Genomic DNA, 19,055 nt, shown 5'->3' on the forward strand with positions numbered 1-19,055 from the left:
CGAGGCTCTTCGGGGTCTGCTTCATGTCCTAGTGATTGACCCAAACAGTGGGAGGGAAAGAGGCAGTCAACATATAGGAAAATTGGGCCTTTTGTTAACCATAGAACATCGCAAACGTTTCATAGGTTCCCCCCGCACCAAGAAACACTGGGGGTTGGTGTATTCACAGACTCGTGACTAGCCCACTGGGATGAGATCCAGGCAAACGCTGGACTTTGCATCTGCGGCTCAAAGACGTGAGGACAGTTGGACCAGACACTTCTCCCGGGAGCCGCACAGGAATTACAGTAACAAATGACACAGTCTGTCTGGTTCTGGAGACGTTCCGGTGGACATGGGTGTCACCCAGCGTCGATTTTCAGTTCACTGGGGTTTGGGGTGGGTGAGTGATAACGGGCTTTGCGATGAGATGTGGTCACCAGTGCCACACTGTTTAGGGCAGAGGTGCAGCTGGGGGCTATGTGAGGCTTGGGTTTGTTTCTTGCTCAGAAAACTCAGCACAGAGTCTAAATCCTATTGCAAAGTCACCACCCGGGTGTTTGAACCTGTGTGTCAGAAAGTCCAGAATTTTGAAATAAAGTGAAAAGTTGGGTGGTACCTCCTCTTCAAGTCATGTGGGCACAGGGCTGCTCAGGGATCACCCAGGGGGATTTTAATTTCGCATCTAATGCAGCAATCTCATCCCAGCTGCCTGTGAGCACCTAGTGTCTCAGACACGTCTTAGGCTGGTTTAATGTCTCAGTGCTTCCCTCTTGAGTAAGATCTTTGTCGAGTGTTTGCTGTATGTTTTCCTGAGGGCTGCGACGTTTCTTCTCTGAGTTATACTCTAATGGCTAAGTTGTGGCTTTGTCTCGTTTGAGGCTGTGAGACTGCGTCCCTTTCCAGGGGGCTTCCTCGTGAATGGTGTGTGGTGTGATGTCACTTTGGGCAGAACACACGACCTCCGTTTAAGCCGGACACCAGTCAGCAGCTCCGTGTCCCCGCTGCCCCCGACACCCAACGACAGAGAAACACACACATCTGAAACAAAGGTGCCGTCCTAACGTGAAACGGAGAAGGCAGAAAATCTGCAACAAAATTAACTGGAAGAATGTAGGCAGGAGGCAGAAGCCTGAGCACGCAGCAGCCTCCGGGGCTGCGGGTCGGCTGGGGCAGGGCTGGACAGTGGAGTCTCCAGCCTTCCGGCTGCAGGAGCTGAGGGGACACTGACCAGGGTGGCAGCTGCTCAGACTCTTGCCTCTCTGGTATCTGGTCCACTTGTTTTAAAAGCAAATTTTAGGTAAACCTCTAAGGGACAGAAAATACCATTCCAGAGCCATTCCAGAGCACACAAAATGAGGGAAGGGGCAGCTAATTCTGTGCGGTCAGGAACCCTGTACTAAAACCAGGCAGAGACGGCGCTCGGGAGAAATTCAGCCCGTTTTACTTGTGAGACTAGATGAAGCCATCCTGAACGCGGCGCGGCACACCAAGTCCATCATCGCCGTGAAGGAATGAGGCGTGGTGGCTGCGCGCAGATCTGGAATGGGTGATGCTCTGCGACAAGAAATATCGGTCAACTGTGGATGAACACTCAGCCTATTAAACAGACAGACAGAATCTCAGGGGAGAACCATCTATTGAAAAGCCCGCCTTTGTCTAGTAGTTTGGATGACACCACCTTTCCACCTGTACTTGCACCTGCTCTGGGCTTCCTATCCCGGGCTATGGACGCACTTGTCTATTCACGCACCAGCACCCAACTCCTTTAGTTGTGGAGGCCTGATGGTATGTTTTGACAAGAAATAACAGTCTTCCCTAACTTTCTTTTTCAGTGTTTTTGTAACAATTAGTGCATGTTTACTTTCCATATTTAGTATCAACTTGCTGGCTCCATAAACATTTGATATACACTGCACTATATATAAAATAGATAAACCGTAAGGGCCTACTGCATAGCACAGGGAACTATACTCAGTATCTTGTAATAACCTATACTGGGAAAGAATCCGAAAAAGAGTATATAAAAATATATATAGTGATTCAGATATATATATATATCTGTACACCTGTACTAACACAATATTGTAAATCAGCTATAGTTCAATGACGAAGTTTGATATAGACAATATCGCACTCTGTTGAGAACTTCACTTAGGAAGAAAGGGCATCTTTATGATGGTGAGTCACTCAGTCCAAGAGCAAAGGATGTCTTTCCATTTGTTCACATATAATTTTGTGTCTGTTGAGATTTCTTTTTTTTGGAGTACGCGGGCCTCTCACTGCTGTGGCCTCTCCCGTTGCGGAGCACAGGCTCCGGACGCGCAGGCTCAGCGGCCATGGCTCATGGGCCCAGCCGCTCCGCGGCACGTGGGATCTTCCCGGACCGGGGCACGAACCCACGTCCCCTGCATCGGCAGGCGGACTCTCAACCACTGCGCCACCAGGGAAGCCCTGTTGAGATGATCTGACGTTTTCTTTGCATCGATTTTGCACATTTCTTGTTGAGTTTACAAGTCCTGGGTCTTCTTTGTAAATGGGGTTTTAACCACCATGATGTCCTCTAATATGGTCATTTTTCTCATATGTAAAGGTTATTGAATATATATATTTAATTTTATATCCCTGCTGCTTACTGAATTCTTTGAGTTATTTTATCATTGATTCTCTAGGGTTTTCTGAGTAAACCATGGTATCAGCTGCAAATAGCCATCGTTTTACTTTCTCAATTCTTATAGCTCCCATTGATTTCTCTCTTCTAGTTGCAACAGTTAACACCCCCCAGATACTACAAGACAGGAGTCAGCAAACTCTTTCTTTAAATGGCCAGATGGTGAAATATTTCAGGCTTTGTGGGCCATATCAGCGGTCCCCAACTTTTTTGGCACCAGCGACTGGTTTCATGAAAGACAGCTTTTCCACGGATGGGGTTGGGGGGATATTCAGGCGGGGATGCTAGTGACGGACAGCCATGGGGAGCGGCAGGTGAAGCTTCCCTCACTTGCCCGCTGCGCTCACCTCCTGCTGTGCGGCCTGGGCACTGGGGACCCCTGGGCCATATTGTCTCTGTCGTAACTACTCAGCCTTGCTGTTGTAGTGCAAAAGTGGCTCGAGACAATACGTAAATGAACAGGTGTGGCCGTGTTCTAGTAAAATTTCATTTACAAAACCAGTGGCAGGCTATATGTCGGGGGGTGTAGTTTACACACCCCAGTATGGGATGTCATAGGCATAGTTGCCTTGCTTCCTGATCATACTGGAAACACCTAGAATTTTCCCCCATTAAGTTGCTACCTTGGGAATAACATGGACACACACACACACACATACAACATGCACACACATGTTACCAGGTTAAGATGTATCCACAATTCCTATTTTCTTGTGTGTTTTTATCAGGAATGAGTGTTGAATTTTGTTGAAAGCTTTTTGCCATCTATAAAGATAATCATAGGGACTTCCCTGGTGGTGCAGTGGTTAAGAATCCGCCTGCCAATGCAGGGGACATGGGTTCAAGCCCTGGTCCGGGAAGATCCCACATGCTGCGCAACAGCTAAGCCCATGCGCCACAACTACTGAGCCTGCGCTCTAGAGCCCACAAGCCACATCTACTGAGCCCGTGTGCTGCAACTACTGAAACCGGCACGCCTAGAGCCCATGCTCTGCAACAAGAGAAACCACCACAATGAGAAGCCTGCGCACCGCAATGAAAAGTTGCCCCAGCTCACCACAACTAGAGAAAGCCCACGCGCAGCAACGCAGACCCAACACAGCCAAAAAAAAAGAAAATCATAGGTTTTTCTCCTTAGATCTATAAATGTGGTGTATTATATTAATGAATTTCTTAGTATTTCCTGATACCCAGCTTTGCATTCCTGGAATAAATTCATTTGGTCGCGATGTATACTTTTCTTAATGTGCAATTGAAGCCTGTTTGCTAATGTTTTATTTAGCATATTGCACCAGTAGTCAAAGTAAGCAATTTTATTTTTATTGTATTTTCCTTATCAGAATCAAGTGTCAGCGTTATACTTCAAAAAGAATTAGAAACTTTCCTCCACTTTCTATTTCCGAGACGATTTATGGGGCATTGGTGTTATCTGATTTTTAAAGATTTGGTAGCATTCCTTTTTAAAACCATCTGGGCCTGGTGCATTATCCTGGGTTAGTTCCTTGATAACTTTATTTCTTCTACGGAAATCGATCTTCTAAGGTTTCTATCTCTAACGGGTCAATTCTGGTAAATTAATTTCTTGAGTATCATTTTTATTATTTCCTCACTATCTTTTTAATGTCTGTAGGATCTGTAATGATGTATTCTTTAAAATTCCTGATGTCCGTAATTTGTATTCTTCTTGATCAATCTTGCTAAGAGTTTATCAACTTTATTAATCTTTTTAAAGAAGCAATTTTTCACTTTGTTGACAATCTTTATCATTTAACTGTTTAAACAATTTTCATTGTTTTTTCTCTTATTTTAAATTCTTCTTTCCCTCTCCAGAGGGAAATGTCTCCAGAGACATTGTATTGTCTCTGCTTTCTCTAGTTTCTTGAGGAGGGATTACACACTTTGTTCTTTTGAAACAGTCATTGTAAGCTTGCTGGGACTTTATGTTGCCCTTTCTGCTTATATGTAACTTGAAGTTCATCACCTCTCTGTGTTCTCATCATGATGGGGGTGCAGGTTTGTGTAGTTTTACCTATTCTTGTTGTTCTCCATCATTTTAGAAGTGTGGGGATTTGAATTTAGGTGGCTGCCTAGAAATCTTCGGTATCAGTCATTTAAAAGCTCTTAGATATTGATATGTATAAACGCTAATAGAAAAATCAGCACATGACACGCGCGGGCAGTTTACCAAAGAAGAAATACAAGTTATCAATGAATGTATGAAATTTTTTCAATCTCATTAATAATCAAAGAAATGAAAATTATAATGATGGTAAGATAATTTATCACATAAAATTGGCAAAGATTAGAAAAAAAGAAAAAGGTATCCAGCATGGTCAAGAATTAAGGGAAATGGGTATTATAATACACTGCTGATAGCTACAAACTTCATAGAAGTTAAAGTCTCTATATGTCTGGGGACTTCCCTGGCGGTCCAGTGGTTAGGACTCCTCGCTTCCACTGCAGGGAGCGCAGGTTCGATCCCTGGTCAGGGAACTAAGAGCCTGCATGCCGTGCGACCAAAAAATTTTTTTTAAAAAAAAGGTCTCTAAATGTCTGTATGTTAAAGATTCAAATTGAAAAAGTTTGAACACCACTGTCCCGTTGCCTGAACCTCCCTTACCTCCAGCTTCTGTATTGGCCCAGTAGAATCAGACTGTTCCTACCTCATGGAGGTGATGCAGAACTGGATGAGCTGTTCCACATATGGTGCCTGACGCTCACCAGGACCTACACAGAGTGTGCTGCCGTTTTCTGTATCAAAGTGATGATGATGATGCCAGAGGATAGATAGATACAGATAGGTAGGTAGAATGCGCGTTGGCATGCGCTCTAGTGGCCGTGGTCCCTCGTGCGTCCTCACTAGTGATGGTTCTGGGAAGCCTGTGCAGGAGGGGTTGGAGGGCCTGCTTCTCGAACAAAGAGAGACTTTAAGTTGAGCCCAACACAGCACATGCCACAATAGTTACAGATATAACTGAAATTTAATAATCATAAAAATATTGTGAATAACATACATGAGTAAATTTAAAATCAAGGTGCAATGAGTGCATTACTGAAAAATATTTTTAAATGCCATAATTGATATAAGAGAAAAATCCTGAATACACTAACAACCATTACATAAACTGACATGGGGCTTCCCTGGTGGCGCAGTGGTTGAGAGTCCGCCTGCCGATGCAGGGAACGCGGGATCGTGCCCCGGTCCGGGAGGATCCCACATGCCGCGGAGCGGCTGGGTCCGTGAGCCATGGCCGCTGGGCCTGCGCGTCCAGAGCCTGTGCTCCGCAATGGGAGAGGCCACAACAGTGGGAGGCCCACGTACCACACACAAAAATAATAATAAAAAATAAATAAATAAACTGACATGATACTAAAATCCACCCCCTTTCACTCACCATCTCTCCCAAAATGCACCCAAACTGGAGGATCTTAGAGGTGAGGTGAACCAGACTTTCAAGGAATACATCATTCTCATCATAAATAGTGGGTCCCGAGAATGAAAAAAGAGGGAAGATTAGGTATACTTGACACCAAAATAAAGAGAGAAGCTTCTAGGCTGGATTTCCTTAAATATAAATGAATATTTTGTAAGTGAAATGAATCAATTCCAAGAGCATGTTAAAAATTATGATCAGATAAGGTTTACCGTATGTAGGCAAGAATGATTTCACCATCAGAAAATCTGTCACTGTAACTCACCACATTAATAGATGGAAGAAGATCTATGTGATGATTTCAGTAGATATAGAAATAGCACTTGATGGAGCTCAACATTTTTTCATGATAAAAATTCTTTGAAAAATCAGAACATGGTATAGAGGAGGGTGCATGAATGGGGAAATCCACAAGGTGGCATAAAGGTTCTGTTCTGTTTCAGGTACTGACGTGTCATCTCATAGTGATGGTGTATATTTTATAAAACATGAATTTGATAATCGTTAGAAAAAGAAGAACCCTGGTCTTGAGCCTTATAAACCGTGACCAGGTTCCCGTGCCACCTGCTAGCTTGGGACCTCTTGCAAAATGGTCATAAATAAATTAAAAGCGGGCCTTTCTGGAGGTTATGAATACAGACCACAAAACGGGGGAGAAACGGTTGAAAAGCCGAACAGAATCAACGCTTGACTTTTTCATTCTGAGTGATTTCACAAAGGCATCTTGGCGCCAACTCGATGTTTTGTTTCTCCTAGTCCCTGCACGGCTTTGCTCTGGTGGTGAGCGCAGAAGGGATGATATTCTACGCGTCAGCAACGATCGTGGACTATCTGGGCTTCCACCAGGTAAGCACAGCTGCTCTATCTGCTGCGGTTCGGTTCTGTTACCTTGAAAGTACGCGTTGTCTTCAAGGTTTAAAATGTCTCTGAAATCAAGCTGCTTCTTTTTTTATTTTTTTTAAATCATGGAGCTTTTGTCAGATGAGGAGTTGCACACCTAGCTTTGTCTAGGGCCCAGGGTCACAGCGAGAGGCATGACAGTGTCCTGGGCGTCCCCCGTCTAAAGGGCAGCGACTTGTGCTGACTGAGGCCGGGCCTCCCGGGCTCCTCGCCGTGAGAGGCTGGTCAGGGCCAGGGCAGTGGACCTGTCCTCATCTGTGCATTGGTGTCTCAAAGCCCAGACGCGAGGTACAGTCAGGACGTAGTGTGTTCTGGAAACGCTCTTGTTGGTGTACAGATAATTCATCTGGAACGTTGCCCCAGGCCAGCCTAGCTTGGATGATTCCAGACCTTGGGGCAGAGCTGGATGGAGTCCCATGCAACACTGGGTCCTAGAAGGGTGGCTCAATGAAAAGTCCCAGGAAAGGAAGAAGGACCTGGCTTGGCCTCCGGGAGGGAAAAGAAGTCTCTCGTGAGAAATCCCAGCCCAAAGTCACCAGCCTGATGGTGCAGCCTCCCGGCTCTGGAACTTCGACGGCTGAGGTCTGAGGACAAGCCGGGCACCACAGTGGCCGCAGCTGCTCTGCCAGGGGCCACCCCCCAGACGCAGCCCTCTGCAGGGAGCTCGCGGTGCGGAGTTATCAACTCGAGGAAGCCACGGGCCATAGGCACTGGCACCCTCCCTGAGGAATTCAAGACAAAAACAGGTGGATTTGCGAGAGAACAAAACAGAACCTGGAGGAACGGAGAACAGTGTGTCTGTCCTCAGGGCCACATCCGGAGGCAGAACCTATGCAGTGATTCGCACGGCTTAATATACAGAATTTACTTACAAACTTACACTAATATAAGTTTAGTGTAAAGAATCATCGCCTAGTGACACAGGATGAGCGAGAAAGGGCTGCAGACACAGTGGGTGCAGAGGGAGCAGTGCCCGCAGGGCGGAGCCCCGGCGCCCGGGAGGAGCACTTTTCGGAGACCACGCCCCCGCCCCACCCCCCGTTGGCTGGGGCGAGGCGGCGGCCCCTGGGGGATGGAGAGTCCCCCGAGGCGCCCACCCGCTGGGACGCTGGCGAGACTGGGACAGGGGTGCTCGCCTGGAGGTCGTGGACGGCCCCGCGGGGCCGGGGTACCTCTGCCGGCAGAGGGGAAGTATCTGCAGAGCCGGGATCAGAGCCAAGCGAGGGAGCGGGGACAGGCCAGACTGGCGTTAAGAACGAAAATCTCCCTGGATGGGCCGAGCACCAAGGGGGTGCCCGAAGCTGAGGGCAGCGGAAGCCAAGGTGTGAGAGCCCGGTCCCCGACAGGCTGAGAACTGAGCTCCGCCAGAGCCCCTGAGGCCGATGGGGCCCGCGATCTAATTTCCATGAAAATCCTCATTTGAATCGTTTTCGATTCCTCCCACGCTCGTTTCCAGGTTGACTTTCCCGCCACCTGGACCCGCACAGAGTGACCGCCAGGCCCTGTCCTGGCCCCGGGACCGTCTGGGCGGCCTCGCGGGCAGCGATCGCGCGGTCACTGCCTGTGGCCCAGCAGCGGGCGGAGGCGCGGCCCCCGCGGGGGCGTGGCCTCGGGGAGCCGGCTCCGCCCCTTCGAGTCGGGGTCGCCCGACTTCGTCCTCCGCGCGGTGGGGCTGCGAGGCCGCGGCCGGGAGCCCCAGGGCGCTGGGGGCGCTCCTGACGCGGGAGCTGGGCTACCCGGTCCGCCTTGCAGCCGCTGTGCGGAGGCCGCGCTCGCACGAGGTCGGGGGCCGTGGCCGGGGTGCAGGCTCGGGCTCAGGGTCCCCTGGAGCAGCGGCCCCTCCAGGACGGCAGGTGACTCCGCGAGGCCGTGGGCACGAGGGATTCCAGCCCCAAATAGCGAAGCCTTCCACGTGCTCCCCTGGAGGTCGTGTGCGGGATCTGGATCTAGAAAAATGTGGTTCGGTCTGCCTTTTGCGTGCTCAGAATTTCTTTTCGTTCCCATCACTGTCGCCTGAGTTGCTCTGTGAATTCTCCAGACACCCAGAGCCACCTGCCTTTGGCTGTAATTCGAAGGTCTTACCAGCTGGTAGGACCTTCGTGGGAAAAGCCCTGCAGAGGAGACCTGCTTCCAGGTCTGAACTTGCTAATTGGCTCTTCTGGTTTCTTGGAACTTGGTTATTTCCGCTGAAGCGTTAGAAGTGAAAACAAAAAAAAGTTTTGCCTTTTATTATAAGTAAATTGTTTCCAAATGCCATTAAATCAGGCCATGCCTCTAGTTTATGCGGAATATTTCATGAACACGCTCGGATTGCTTTGTGCTATTGTAAGCTTCTTGCGCAAAGCGCCTCGCGAAGAGTCAGGGACGAGGTATTTCCTGGCGCAACCTGAGTGCAGCGCTCCAGCATCTTGCGCTTAGCGCTCTCGGAGACGAACGGATAGGCTTTAGATGTATATTTTAGTCGCTGTTGCCGTTTGCTGTTTCAAGATGTTGTCTGTTCTCTCGGAGGTCTGCGGTAGGGGCAGCTCGTCCCCATGTGAACCGGGGCAGATGTGAGGGTCTGTGGAAGGAATCCACGGGCATGGAGAGTGGATATGCGCCCTCTCTGCACAGAAAGTAGAGATGGTTACTGCTGGAACGAGCCGTTTGTGAAAACGGTTGTATCAATACTTTTATCCTCAACTCCGCCAAGGGTGGTTTAGAGGCAGGATGAAGACCGCCTGACCCAACCAAAGCAGGGCCTGTTTTGTGCTGTTTGAATCATTGTTACCTACTCTCTTCCCTCCTTCTCACGTTTCCCACCATTTATTTTTCTTGACCTCATTTGTAGGAATCAGACCCTAGGAGATTAGGAAGGACGAAGGGCAGCCACACTAGTTGCTACCAACTTGGTTTCCTCACCCCAGATAACTGGTCTTCAAATTCACCTTGGTCAGCGATGTCTCCAAGTCAACCTGCCTCCTGTGCCCGTTAAGCCACAGATCCACACCTTGCGTCCCATTCGTGAATCATCTGAGGTGTGTGGAGACGGCAGATGGGGCAGCAGGGAGGCCCTGGGGTTCTGCGAGGCTTGGGGTCACCTGCTAAAACGCACCAGAGAATAACCTGGATCACAGTGCCTGTATATCAGTTTATGGTGAGACGTATCCAGCGCTCACAGGTCAGCACAATTGTTTTCCTTTAATCAAAACCATGGAGGGGAAAATGCCATCCATCAAAGTAGGATGGAAAAACACCAGATTCCTAGGAATGAGTCAAGCAAATGATATGCAATATCTCCACACAGAATATAAAACATTATTTACGGAAGTTAAGGAAGATCCAGGTAAATGGAAGGGTATGCCATATCATGGACTGGAGGACTCGATATTATTATCCTAAAGACATCAGATCAAGTTATAGAATGACATTAATTAATAACACTGCCGTAAAAACCGAGCAGCTTCTCTGAGAGGAAACTGACAAGCTAATTGGGAATGCAGAGGGCGGAGCATTCCCATCGGCAGGGCGGTGGGGGGTGTGATTTTCCCTGGGACGTACAATCCCGGAGACAAGACTGCCCGTCGAGCTCAGTGGCTGAGACGTGTGGGGTTGGTGGAAGATGGACAGGTGGACCCACAGGACAGAGCGGAGGTTCAGAGAAGCCACGGGTTTACAGTGAAGCTGGTGCTGCCGAGAGGTGGGCGGGCGCTGGTCTCGTCAGTAAATGGTGCTTCGTGAACTGGATCCACGTGAACAAAATGAGTCTTGACTCCTACCTCACACCGTGCACAGTCAATGTCGGGTGGGTGGTGGAAGCTTCTAGAAGATAACAGGGCAGAGTTAGGAGGTATATGAGGACGGAGTACATAGACAGGACAACAACTCTAAAACCCTGTCCATGAGGAGAGATTGATGAATCAGGCTGTGCCAGACCCATTAAGAGAGCAGCAGGGGAGGCCAGGGAGTGGAGAAGAGTTTTGCAAAGGAATCCACCCAAGAAAGGACTCCTGTCCAGAAGGATGAAGAGCGCTGACAAACCGGCAAGACAGCTTGACGGAAATTCATGGGCAAGACAGAAGCGAGCAACACGCACACACACACACACGTCTAAAAACCAATAAACATGTGAGAAGATGTTCAATTTCATTAGTCTTCATGACGTGCTAATTAAAACCATCAAAAGAAACCATGATGCATCCACCACCGTAGCTCAAAAAAAGAAAAAGCGTTGAAAATACCAAAGGTTGGCCAGAACATAAAGCAACTGGAGCTCCACACACTGCCACGACGGAAGTGCGTATTCGTGTGCTCACTTTGGACGGCCGTTCGGCCTTTTCCACTAAAGCGGAGGCTCTGCTCACTCCGTGACCCATTCATTCCGCTCCTGGGTGTGCATCCAACAGAAACGCCCTCGAAGACACAGCAGCAGCCTCTGTAACAGGCTCAGACGGGAAATAACTCAGAGGGCCCAGCAGTGAGAGGACTAATCAGTGTGGTATGTTCTGACAGTGGAGTACCACACGACGGTGGGGCTGAAACACCGCCGTCACACGCAACTGTGATGTGACACAGAGGTCACAGCGCTCCATTTACATCCAGTATCAGCCGGCAGTGCGGGGTTCTGCGCCACGACCGCCTCTGGGGAGGGTGGAGGGAAGGGGTTCTGAGATGCTCTAGGGGTCCTGATTCCCGACTGGGTGGTGAAGCTGCGTATTTATGACGTGGGCACTTTTCAGCCTATGCGTTACGCCTGAATCACAAAAGTGTGTTAGGAAAGCATGGCTATGGGATGTGCCCTGGTAACCATAGAGCTACCAGGTGAGGTGGGAGCCTCTGGTGAGAGGGAGCCTCCAGGTGAGGCTGCCAGCTGCCAGGCGGGTGAGAACCAGAAGGTGCGGCAGGTGCCACCAGGTCTCAGCAGGAGGGAAAGTCAGGTGTGCCCACGTCCACCATGAGTTGGTCCCCAGTCACGCCAGACTCCCTGACGCTGGATAGCACTGACCGAGGACCACCGTCATTTCTGACCTCAGGGTCCTGTCGTTCCTGTGAAAACAGTGTCTTGGGCTGGGGGGCGCACAGGGGATAGAGTCCGGCCTTCGAGTTACGATCATACTCATTTTCTGCCTTTCTGAGGCTACCCGTTTGATGTCCGGGGGCCAGTTACAGGAGGACCTGTGGAGAGATGCGGCACCTCATCCACTCTGGGTGGGGTTACCTGTTACCTTCTAAGGAGGTAACGTCATTTGTGAAGTCTTCATCCTTCAGGCACTTTTCCTCCATCTAGCGTTACAGGGATCCAGTTGAGAAATGATGGAAACTCAGAAATGGACCAGTTGAAGAGGTCACAGACAGCACCTGGCGGGCTGGGCTCCCAGGCGGGTAATGAGTGATGCCCTTCAGTTAAGAGAGCGTAGTGGGGAGATGTGCTCCAGGCTCGTCATCTGTCGACACTCTGCGGACGTTTTTGCCGACAACAGCAACCGTTGAGTCTAATGAAGCCAGTCTTCGTAGCCCGTGGCAGTGGCCTTTGTGCCCCAGACCGCAGTTTCCCAGCATGGACCTGTGGGTTGGCCTCTGCGTTCGGGGCCCGAGCAGGTGGGAGGATCCAGCACCAGAGAGAGGGCTGTGGACTGGTGGGTCCTTGCGGCGTCCTACCGGCGGTGGTGGTGGTCAGGACTGGAGGTGCTGGCCTGGCCCCCATCTCACCTGGTGGCCCCCAGCTCACTTCACAGGGATGCTTTCTTAATTAACTTTTGTGATTCAAGTATAACAGGCTGGAAGGTGACCAAACACAAACGCACAGCTTGGTGAGGTTGGAGTCAACTTGGAAAAGTGGGTATCTTGACCCCAAGCGACGTTTGGTCTCTGAGTCCCCGACCTGCCTCTGAAGGCACCGCCTGGCCTGGGGGGCACCCGCAGTGTGCCCGGCTCTGCGCCTCGTGAGCCGGGTGCCTAGTGTCCAGGCCATGTGGTCACGTCCTCCGGGGAGGGCCTTTCTCTTCACAGGTGTGACTTGCCTTTGACAGATGGAGGAGCATTTTCGCAGTTATTAACACTGGAATAAAGTGTGGCGATTCACTCAGGGTAAGGCTAAAATGACTGTTGCCATGTTCCAGACGGACGTGATGCACCAGAACATCTACGACTACATCCACGTGGACGACCGCCAGGACTTCTGCCGGCAGCTGCACTGGGCCATGGACCCTCCCCAGGCTGGGTGTGGGCAGAACCTGCTCTCAGAGACAGGTGGGTCTTGGGGGCCCTGGTCCAACTCAGACACGGATCACCCCCTTTCCTTCCCATCCAGTTGGTGCAGTGTGGATGCCCCCTCCTCGGAGACCTCGTCCCGTGCCCCGCCCCGCCCTCCTCCAGCCCCGCGTGGCTCCCTGGCTCCCGAGTGCCCCTGCATCTTGGGCTGCTGCTCTGTGCCCCCCGGGGCGTGGCGTGAGGCCGAGAAGCCACGGTACTTGTCTCTGGTTTTGCAAACTCCCCCTCAGACGCACGTCTTCCAGGAAATTCCTTCCACTCACTTTAGATTTACCAGAAAAAATCCCCCAGAGACTGTTGTCTGTTCAGGGACGTTGCCCCCTGGGAGCGAGAGCCCCTACAAAGTCCCGGATCCGTGGCCCCTGCCCACGGGACGCACCGGGCAGGCATCCAAGTGCCCAAGAGACTGCAGAGCCGACGGGAGCTCGAGGGGAAGGGCGGCGTTCATCTGGGGTCCAGAGCGGGGGGAGGGAGTGCTGGCTCTCCCACACGTCTCCCCACGAGCAGTCCGTGATTCAGGAGGACTTTGCAGCACACCTTCACGCAGCAGCATGAGTTACCCTGTAAAGTTAGAGAAAAGTGCAACCCCCGGGTGCCGACACAGTTTTATAGAGCTCAGAACCAAAAACCCTGAACTGGTCAACAGTCTCACGTGTGTTCGTCACACACGCGGTTGTACCAAAATGCCGTTTTCGAGGGCAAAGACCTGACTTAGTCAGGGCGGGAGGGATGCTCAGGGACAGGTGTCAGTTTGGGGCAGGCGTGTGTGTTATGTGCTGATAGCTCGCTGTTACATTACGAACTTGCTTATCAGAGTGTGTTTCCGGTTTCTCCCTGACCACCACCGCCTGTGCCAACGCGGCCAGGAGAGGACGCCGTCCTGGGGAGGCTGCTCCGGGCCCAGGAGGGGGCCGCGGGCTGGCCCACCGAGTACTCGGCCTTCCTGACGCGGTGCTTCATTTGCCGTGTGCGCTGCCTGCTGGACAGCACCTCGGGCTTCCTGGTGAGTGAGCGGCTGCTGGGCGGGAGAAGCCAGGGGCCGGGGTGCTGGCGGCACGCGGGCTCCGGCCTTGATGTGGCAAGGCTGAGTGACGGCGGGTGAGTGAGAATGAAGTGGGAGGTCCGCTGGGGCGGATGAAGCACGGGCAACCCCCTGCACCCCGCTGCTCATCTCTTACTCAGGCAGTCAGCTGGTTGTCCAGAAAGTCTTTTGTCCTGATCATACTTTGTTCTCAGTTCTGTGGGAAACTAAGATAGTTTTCCCTCTGCGTGGATGTAGGTAGATTTTACTGTACAGTGAGGCAGAGATCAAAACCTAAGCTGAAGTGAAGCTGTGTCAGAAGCACCGAGTAGAGGAAACAAGCAAAAGAAATCAGTTTGCAAAGTGTCTCATCATACTTTACTGCGAGGTTGGTCACTGCACGTGCACGTGCGGGAAAGGGGTCCGGCACGGGCAGCGGAGCGCCGAGGACAGGGCAGTGGGCAGCGGCATCACGTGGCCTCCGGGCTCACCACAGCTACTCCTGAGCCTGTGCAGAGCCTGTCCACACCCGGCAGGTGGGGCTGCCCAGGGGAGCCCGTTGTCGAAACTTCAGGAATATAGAGATCCAGCTGATAGTAGGTTGGCAGCTCGAAATCAGCCATGGTGGGAATTTTTACACCGAAGAAATCGTCAAAAACTAAACGTCAGGGCTTTTTCCCTCTGGAGAGCTGGATGTTAAAGACGTCCCAGCACCGCTGCCCTGACTGCGCCACCAAGCATGTGACCATCACATAGCAGGTGCTCTGCAAGCATTTGTTCACCCAATAAAGTCATAGACAAATGGAGGGATGGACAGATGGATGGGTGAATGAAGGGATGGTGGATGGAGGGAGAGATGGATGGACAGATGGAAGGATGGAGGGAGGGGCGAATGGACAGACGAGGGATAGGGAAAGAGTGCAGCCATCCTGTGGGCTTATTCCTCCATCCAGGGCTGGGGCACCCTGAAGTCACCTGTGAACTAACTCAATTATAGATCAACTCTTCCATAATAGCGAGATCTTTTATTTTCTTTTATCACAAACTCCAGAGTTACTTTCTGGCTTTTTAACTCGCACCATGTGCGCTCCAGATAAACAACTCAAGTTGTCCCTAAGTTTTATCACCATGAATGACAATTGTCAATGAATGACAATTTGGAAGTGGACGGTTAATGCAGAACAGTCCTCAGAGATGATCTGCTCCAGCAAATCCTCCTGGGGGGCTGCCTGGTGGCTCCGGCCAAGTCCATGTACCTTCACACCCCCGAGTGAGGGCTCGCACACCCTGACACCCATGAGGGCACACATGAGAACACACTGGAAGGTTAGAGGATGTTACGGGGATGCTAGCGAAACCCCGAGTCATTCAAAGGCGGTAGGGAGCGCCTGTCCCAAGGGCCAGCGTGGAAGGCGCGTTGGTTCATGGCTCCTCAGAGACTCGGGATCAGAGCTCTCTGGCTTTCTGTCCCCGGGAATGTGAGCTCCACGGCCTTTGACCGCGTCGATGATTCACTCTGTGAACATGCCTTCGCTTCTGTCTTTGAAACACCAGACGATGCAGTTTCAAGGGAAACTAAAATTCCTGTTCGGGCAGAAGAGGAGGGCCCCGTCGGGAGCCGCCCTGCCCCCTCGGCTCTCCCTGTTCTGCGTCGTGGCGCCCCTGCCTACTGCGGTGAAGATGCAGAGTGTGTGTCTGAGGGCGAAGCACAGGGTGGACGCCTCGGCCACGCCGGACACAAAGTGAGTCAGAGCCCCCAGCAGCCGCGGTCCCATCCTGGTGGTTCGAACACAGCGTCTCCACACTCAGTATCTTCTGTCTATCCCTCCTTCATTTCCAGCAAGGAGTGTAATGAGAAGCTTGTTGTTGTTAAAGTTACTACATCACGTAGGAAGCAGCTATTAGAAAAAAGAAAACCTTTCACTGATACTTGTGGACTGTGGCACAAACACTGCTGCATCTCTTCATGCCTAAGCCCTCCACTTACCTGGGCCCGTGTCCCCCGTGCAGGACGGGAGGCCGGACCGCAGCCTCCCTGCCTCTCTCTGCGTGCCCTCCCTCAACACCAGGCCCACCGCTGGGGCACACGCTGCAGACAGGCGTCCCGCACACATCGCGCCACCCCGCGACTTCTTGGCTCTCCAGAGTTAGGTTTTCTGGGAGATTCCTGTCTGTAATTCTAGGGATGGGCTAGGTCTGTGTTGCATGGGTCAGGTTCTGGGAGAGATTAAGATGCTGTGCGCGTGCAAACCGTGTTTCCCGTGGTGCGAGGGAGACCCCGGGGAAGAGGAGAGGCGTCTGAGGTCTGCCTTTCTTCTTCCTCAACACCCTCCCCTGTGCCGCGACCAGGGGCAGAATGTCAGGAGACCTGAGTCTGCAACCCGCTTCTTTGTCCTTCCTCAGTGCCCAGGTTCCCCTTTGGCCCCGGCGCCCGCTCAGATGGCCGGGCTCTGAGCCCCCTGCGCCCGGGTTTGCAGGCGGAGCCGCGTCTGCACGGCCTCTGGGTCTCGCACGCGCCGGCTCGTTAAGACAGCAGTTTTCTGGAGCAGTTAAAAATTAAATACACATGCCTTCTTTTTTACAAAGGCAGAAGATGTTGTAATATAGGAGGAAGGAAAAACAGAATGCCCGCGGGGAAAAACTCTAAAAGTAACTGATGAAGCAACTAAAACGTGAGGTGCGACAAAGCACGTAGATTACGCTCGACCACACCTACGCGTGTCTTGCCGGCGAGACAGCTCTGCCGCACCTGCTTTCTCCCCACCACCTGGGCTAACGCTGGGGAGAAATACCCTCCACCTGCCTTTGCCGTCTCAGAGTTCTCTGCTTTCGAGCTCTCTGGCTTGATGGTGGTAACTGGGCCCCACACGATGAGCTCTTCTCTTCTGTATGTTTCCCCAGCCGTACAAACGAGATGGAGGGAAAATCGTCCCCTCCTATCGCTTTTCCTAGAGGCCCTGCTGCCCCCCGGCGGCCACGCGGGGAAGCGCAGGTGTGCGGACGGCACCCCCGGCCAGGGCCGCGCAGGAGCCCTGAGCCTGGGGCGGTGGGTGCGGGCTCCCCGGCTCACCTGCCACTGCCCTGGGCGGCGTGGACACCTGGACGTCCCTCGGAGGTCTGGCGAGGGTCTGTGCGGTGAGGGTTAGGATGCTGCCCACAGAGTGACCGTGCAACGAGTACTAGACACACATTGTACAGAACATCATTAAAACTCGAAGAGAGGAAGAGCCAGCCAACATTTTAGGAAAGAAGCAAATAGCCTCTCTCGACTTCAGGTTTTCTGGAGCTGAATTCGGCTCTGACCTGAATTCGTAACCGGCCTCGGTGCCTGCGTCATGCCCGTTCCCTCCTGAGCTCAGAGGCTGTGAGGAACTGACCCGGGAGCCCGAGGCCCAGGAGGGTTGCTCCGGAAGGGACGTCGTGGTCGCTGGAAGGCATTTCAGGTCCTTCACAATTTTTCCTGGACGGGACTTTGTGATACCCCCTCACACCCAAATGTTCACAGGCTCTGTGTGTGTGATCTGCACCCCGCTAAGGGTGACACTCCAACCTCATGTCTCTGTCTCCGTCTCCACCTCTGTCTCTGGCTCTGTCTCTGGCTCTGGCTCCTACACAGACGCCCAGAAGATGGAGAGGTAGGGCCAACTGCAGTGCAGGAAGCTCTGGCTTGTGGCGCCGGTCGGACGGGGTTTGAATCCCATTCTCGTACCTGCTATAGGGGCAGCTTTAGGCAAATCACTTAACACCCGTGAGCCTTGTTTTTGCTTTTGAAAAATGAAGAAAATATGGTCTCCCAGGATAAGTTGCACATTGCCTTAGGGTCTAAGATTACAAGATCTGTGAGACGCGTGTGTGTGTGCACACTCCCCTGGGGCGATGGCTCAGTATCGCTACCTTAGTACTCATGATGACTTTGTAAACTACCGCAAATAACTACTGCAAGTCAGAGGAATCTGTATTTCCACTCTGACCACGCAGAAGAAAACAAATGCACTGGAAGTCATCTTAGGCGTATGTCTGCTTTCTGAAGGAAATTCATTAGTGCTTCATTGGCCTGAAAGGTGATGAGAATTGGAATTTTCAGCAAACCTGTAACCGGGAAAAGGCTTTACAATCTATACAGGCTTAAAAAGTGTGAGTCATTGTATCTTCTGCTCTTGGGTGTGACAACAACACGGGTCGTGTTGTCATTTCTGCCCTCACACACGTTTCATCTGCGTGTTTTGCTGTTTCCTGTCCTTCGCAGAGCAAAAGCTGCCGCAAGTCTCTGTGAACCAGAATTGCACGGAAAACCCAGTTACTTAGCAGGTACTTGTTAAATTCTCCACCTCGTCTTTTTGAAATGGGTAGAATGACCGTGCCCCTGGAGACATGCTGCGTTCTGTGGCGATGCAGCCTGGAGGGCTGGGCGGGAGGACGGAGGGTGCCCGGCGCCTCGGGCGTCGCGGGGAAGCCATGCGTCATGCGTGGCTGGCGCTGAGGATGAGGCCTCGCCCAGCCCAGGCGCGGCTCACCCCCCCCCTTTTCTGAATCCTGGCAGGGAGGGGCAGCGGAGGAAACGGCCTGTCTGTGTTCAGGAGGCCCGCAGACGCCTGCCACTGGGGCCGGCTGGCAACCCGGGGCCCCTGCCTGTGCCTGCGGGGCGGCCACGACCTCCTCCACCCCCACCCCGAGGGGGCCGCAGGGTAAGTGGCTGAGGCACGGCGTCGGCGGCCTTGACCACGGGGCTGACCCTCTCTCAGTGGGATGTGGGGATGCACAGAGGGTGCCCACACCCACCCCTCACCCTGGAGGGGTCGTC

The 19,055-nt window shown here is 52.1% G+C and overlaps 1 protein-coding gene across 1 annotated transcript in view; it reads left to right on the top strand.

The window, feature by feature from the left end:
- Nucleotides 1-19,055, top strand: part of AHRR (aryl hydrocarbon receptor repressor) — a gene marked incomplete at its 3' end in the record, with an annotated part of 60,868 nt that overhangs the window by 40,516 nt on the left and 1,297 nt on the right. The window contains exons 4-9 of the mRNA XM_082650603.1: nucleotides 6,841-6,930; nucleotides 13,083-13,212; nucleotides 14,100-14,236; nucleotides 15,809-15,996; nucleotides 18,501-18,562; nucleotides 18,795-18,939. Coding sequence (XP_082506729.1) covers nucleotides 6,841-6,930; nucleotides 13,083-13,212; nucleotides 14,100-14,236; nucleotides 15,809-15,996; nucleotides 18,501-18,562; nucleotides 18,795-18,939 — 752 coding nt within the window. The remainder of the gene's footprint in view (nucleotides 1-6,840; nucleotides 6,931-13,082; nucleotides 13,213-14,099; nucleotides 14,237-15,808; nucleotides 15,997-18,500; nucleotides 18,563-18,794; nucleotides 18,940-19,055) is intronic.

This window comes from Grampus griseus (genome assembly GCF_964374135.1).
Source record: "Grampus griseus genome assembly, chromosome: 3".
In the NCBI taxonomy this organism is placed as follows: Eukaryota; Metazoa; Chordata; class Mammalia; order Artiodactyla; family Delphinidae; genus Grampus; species Grampus griseus.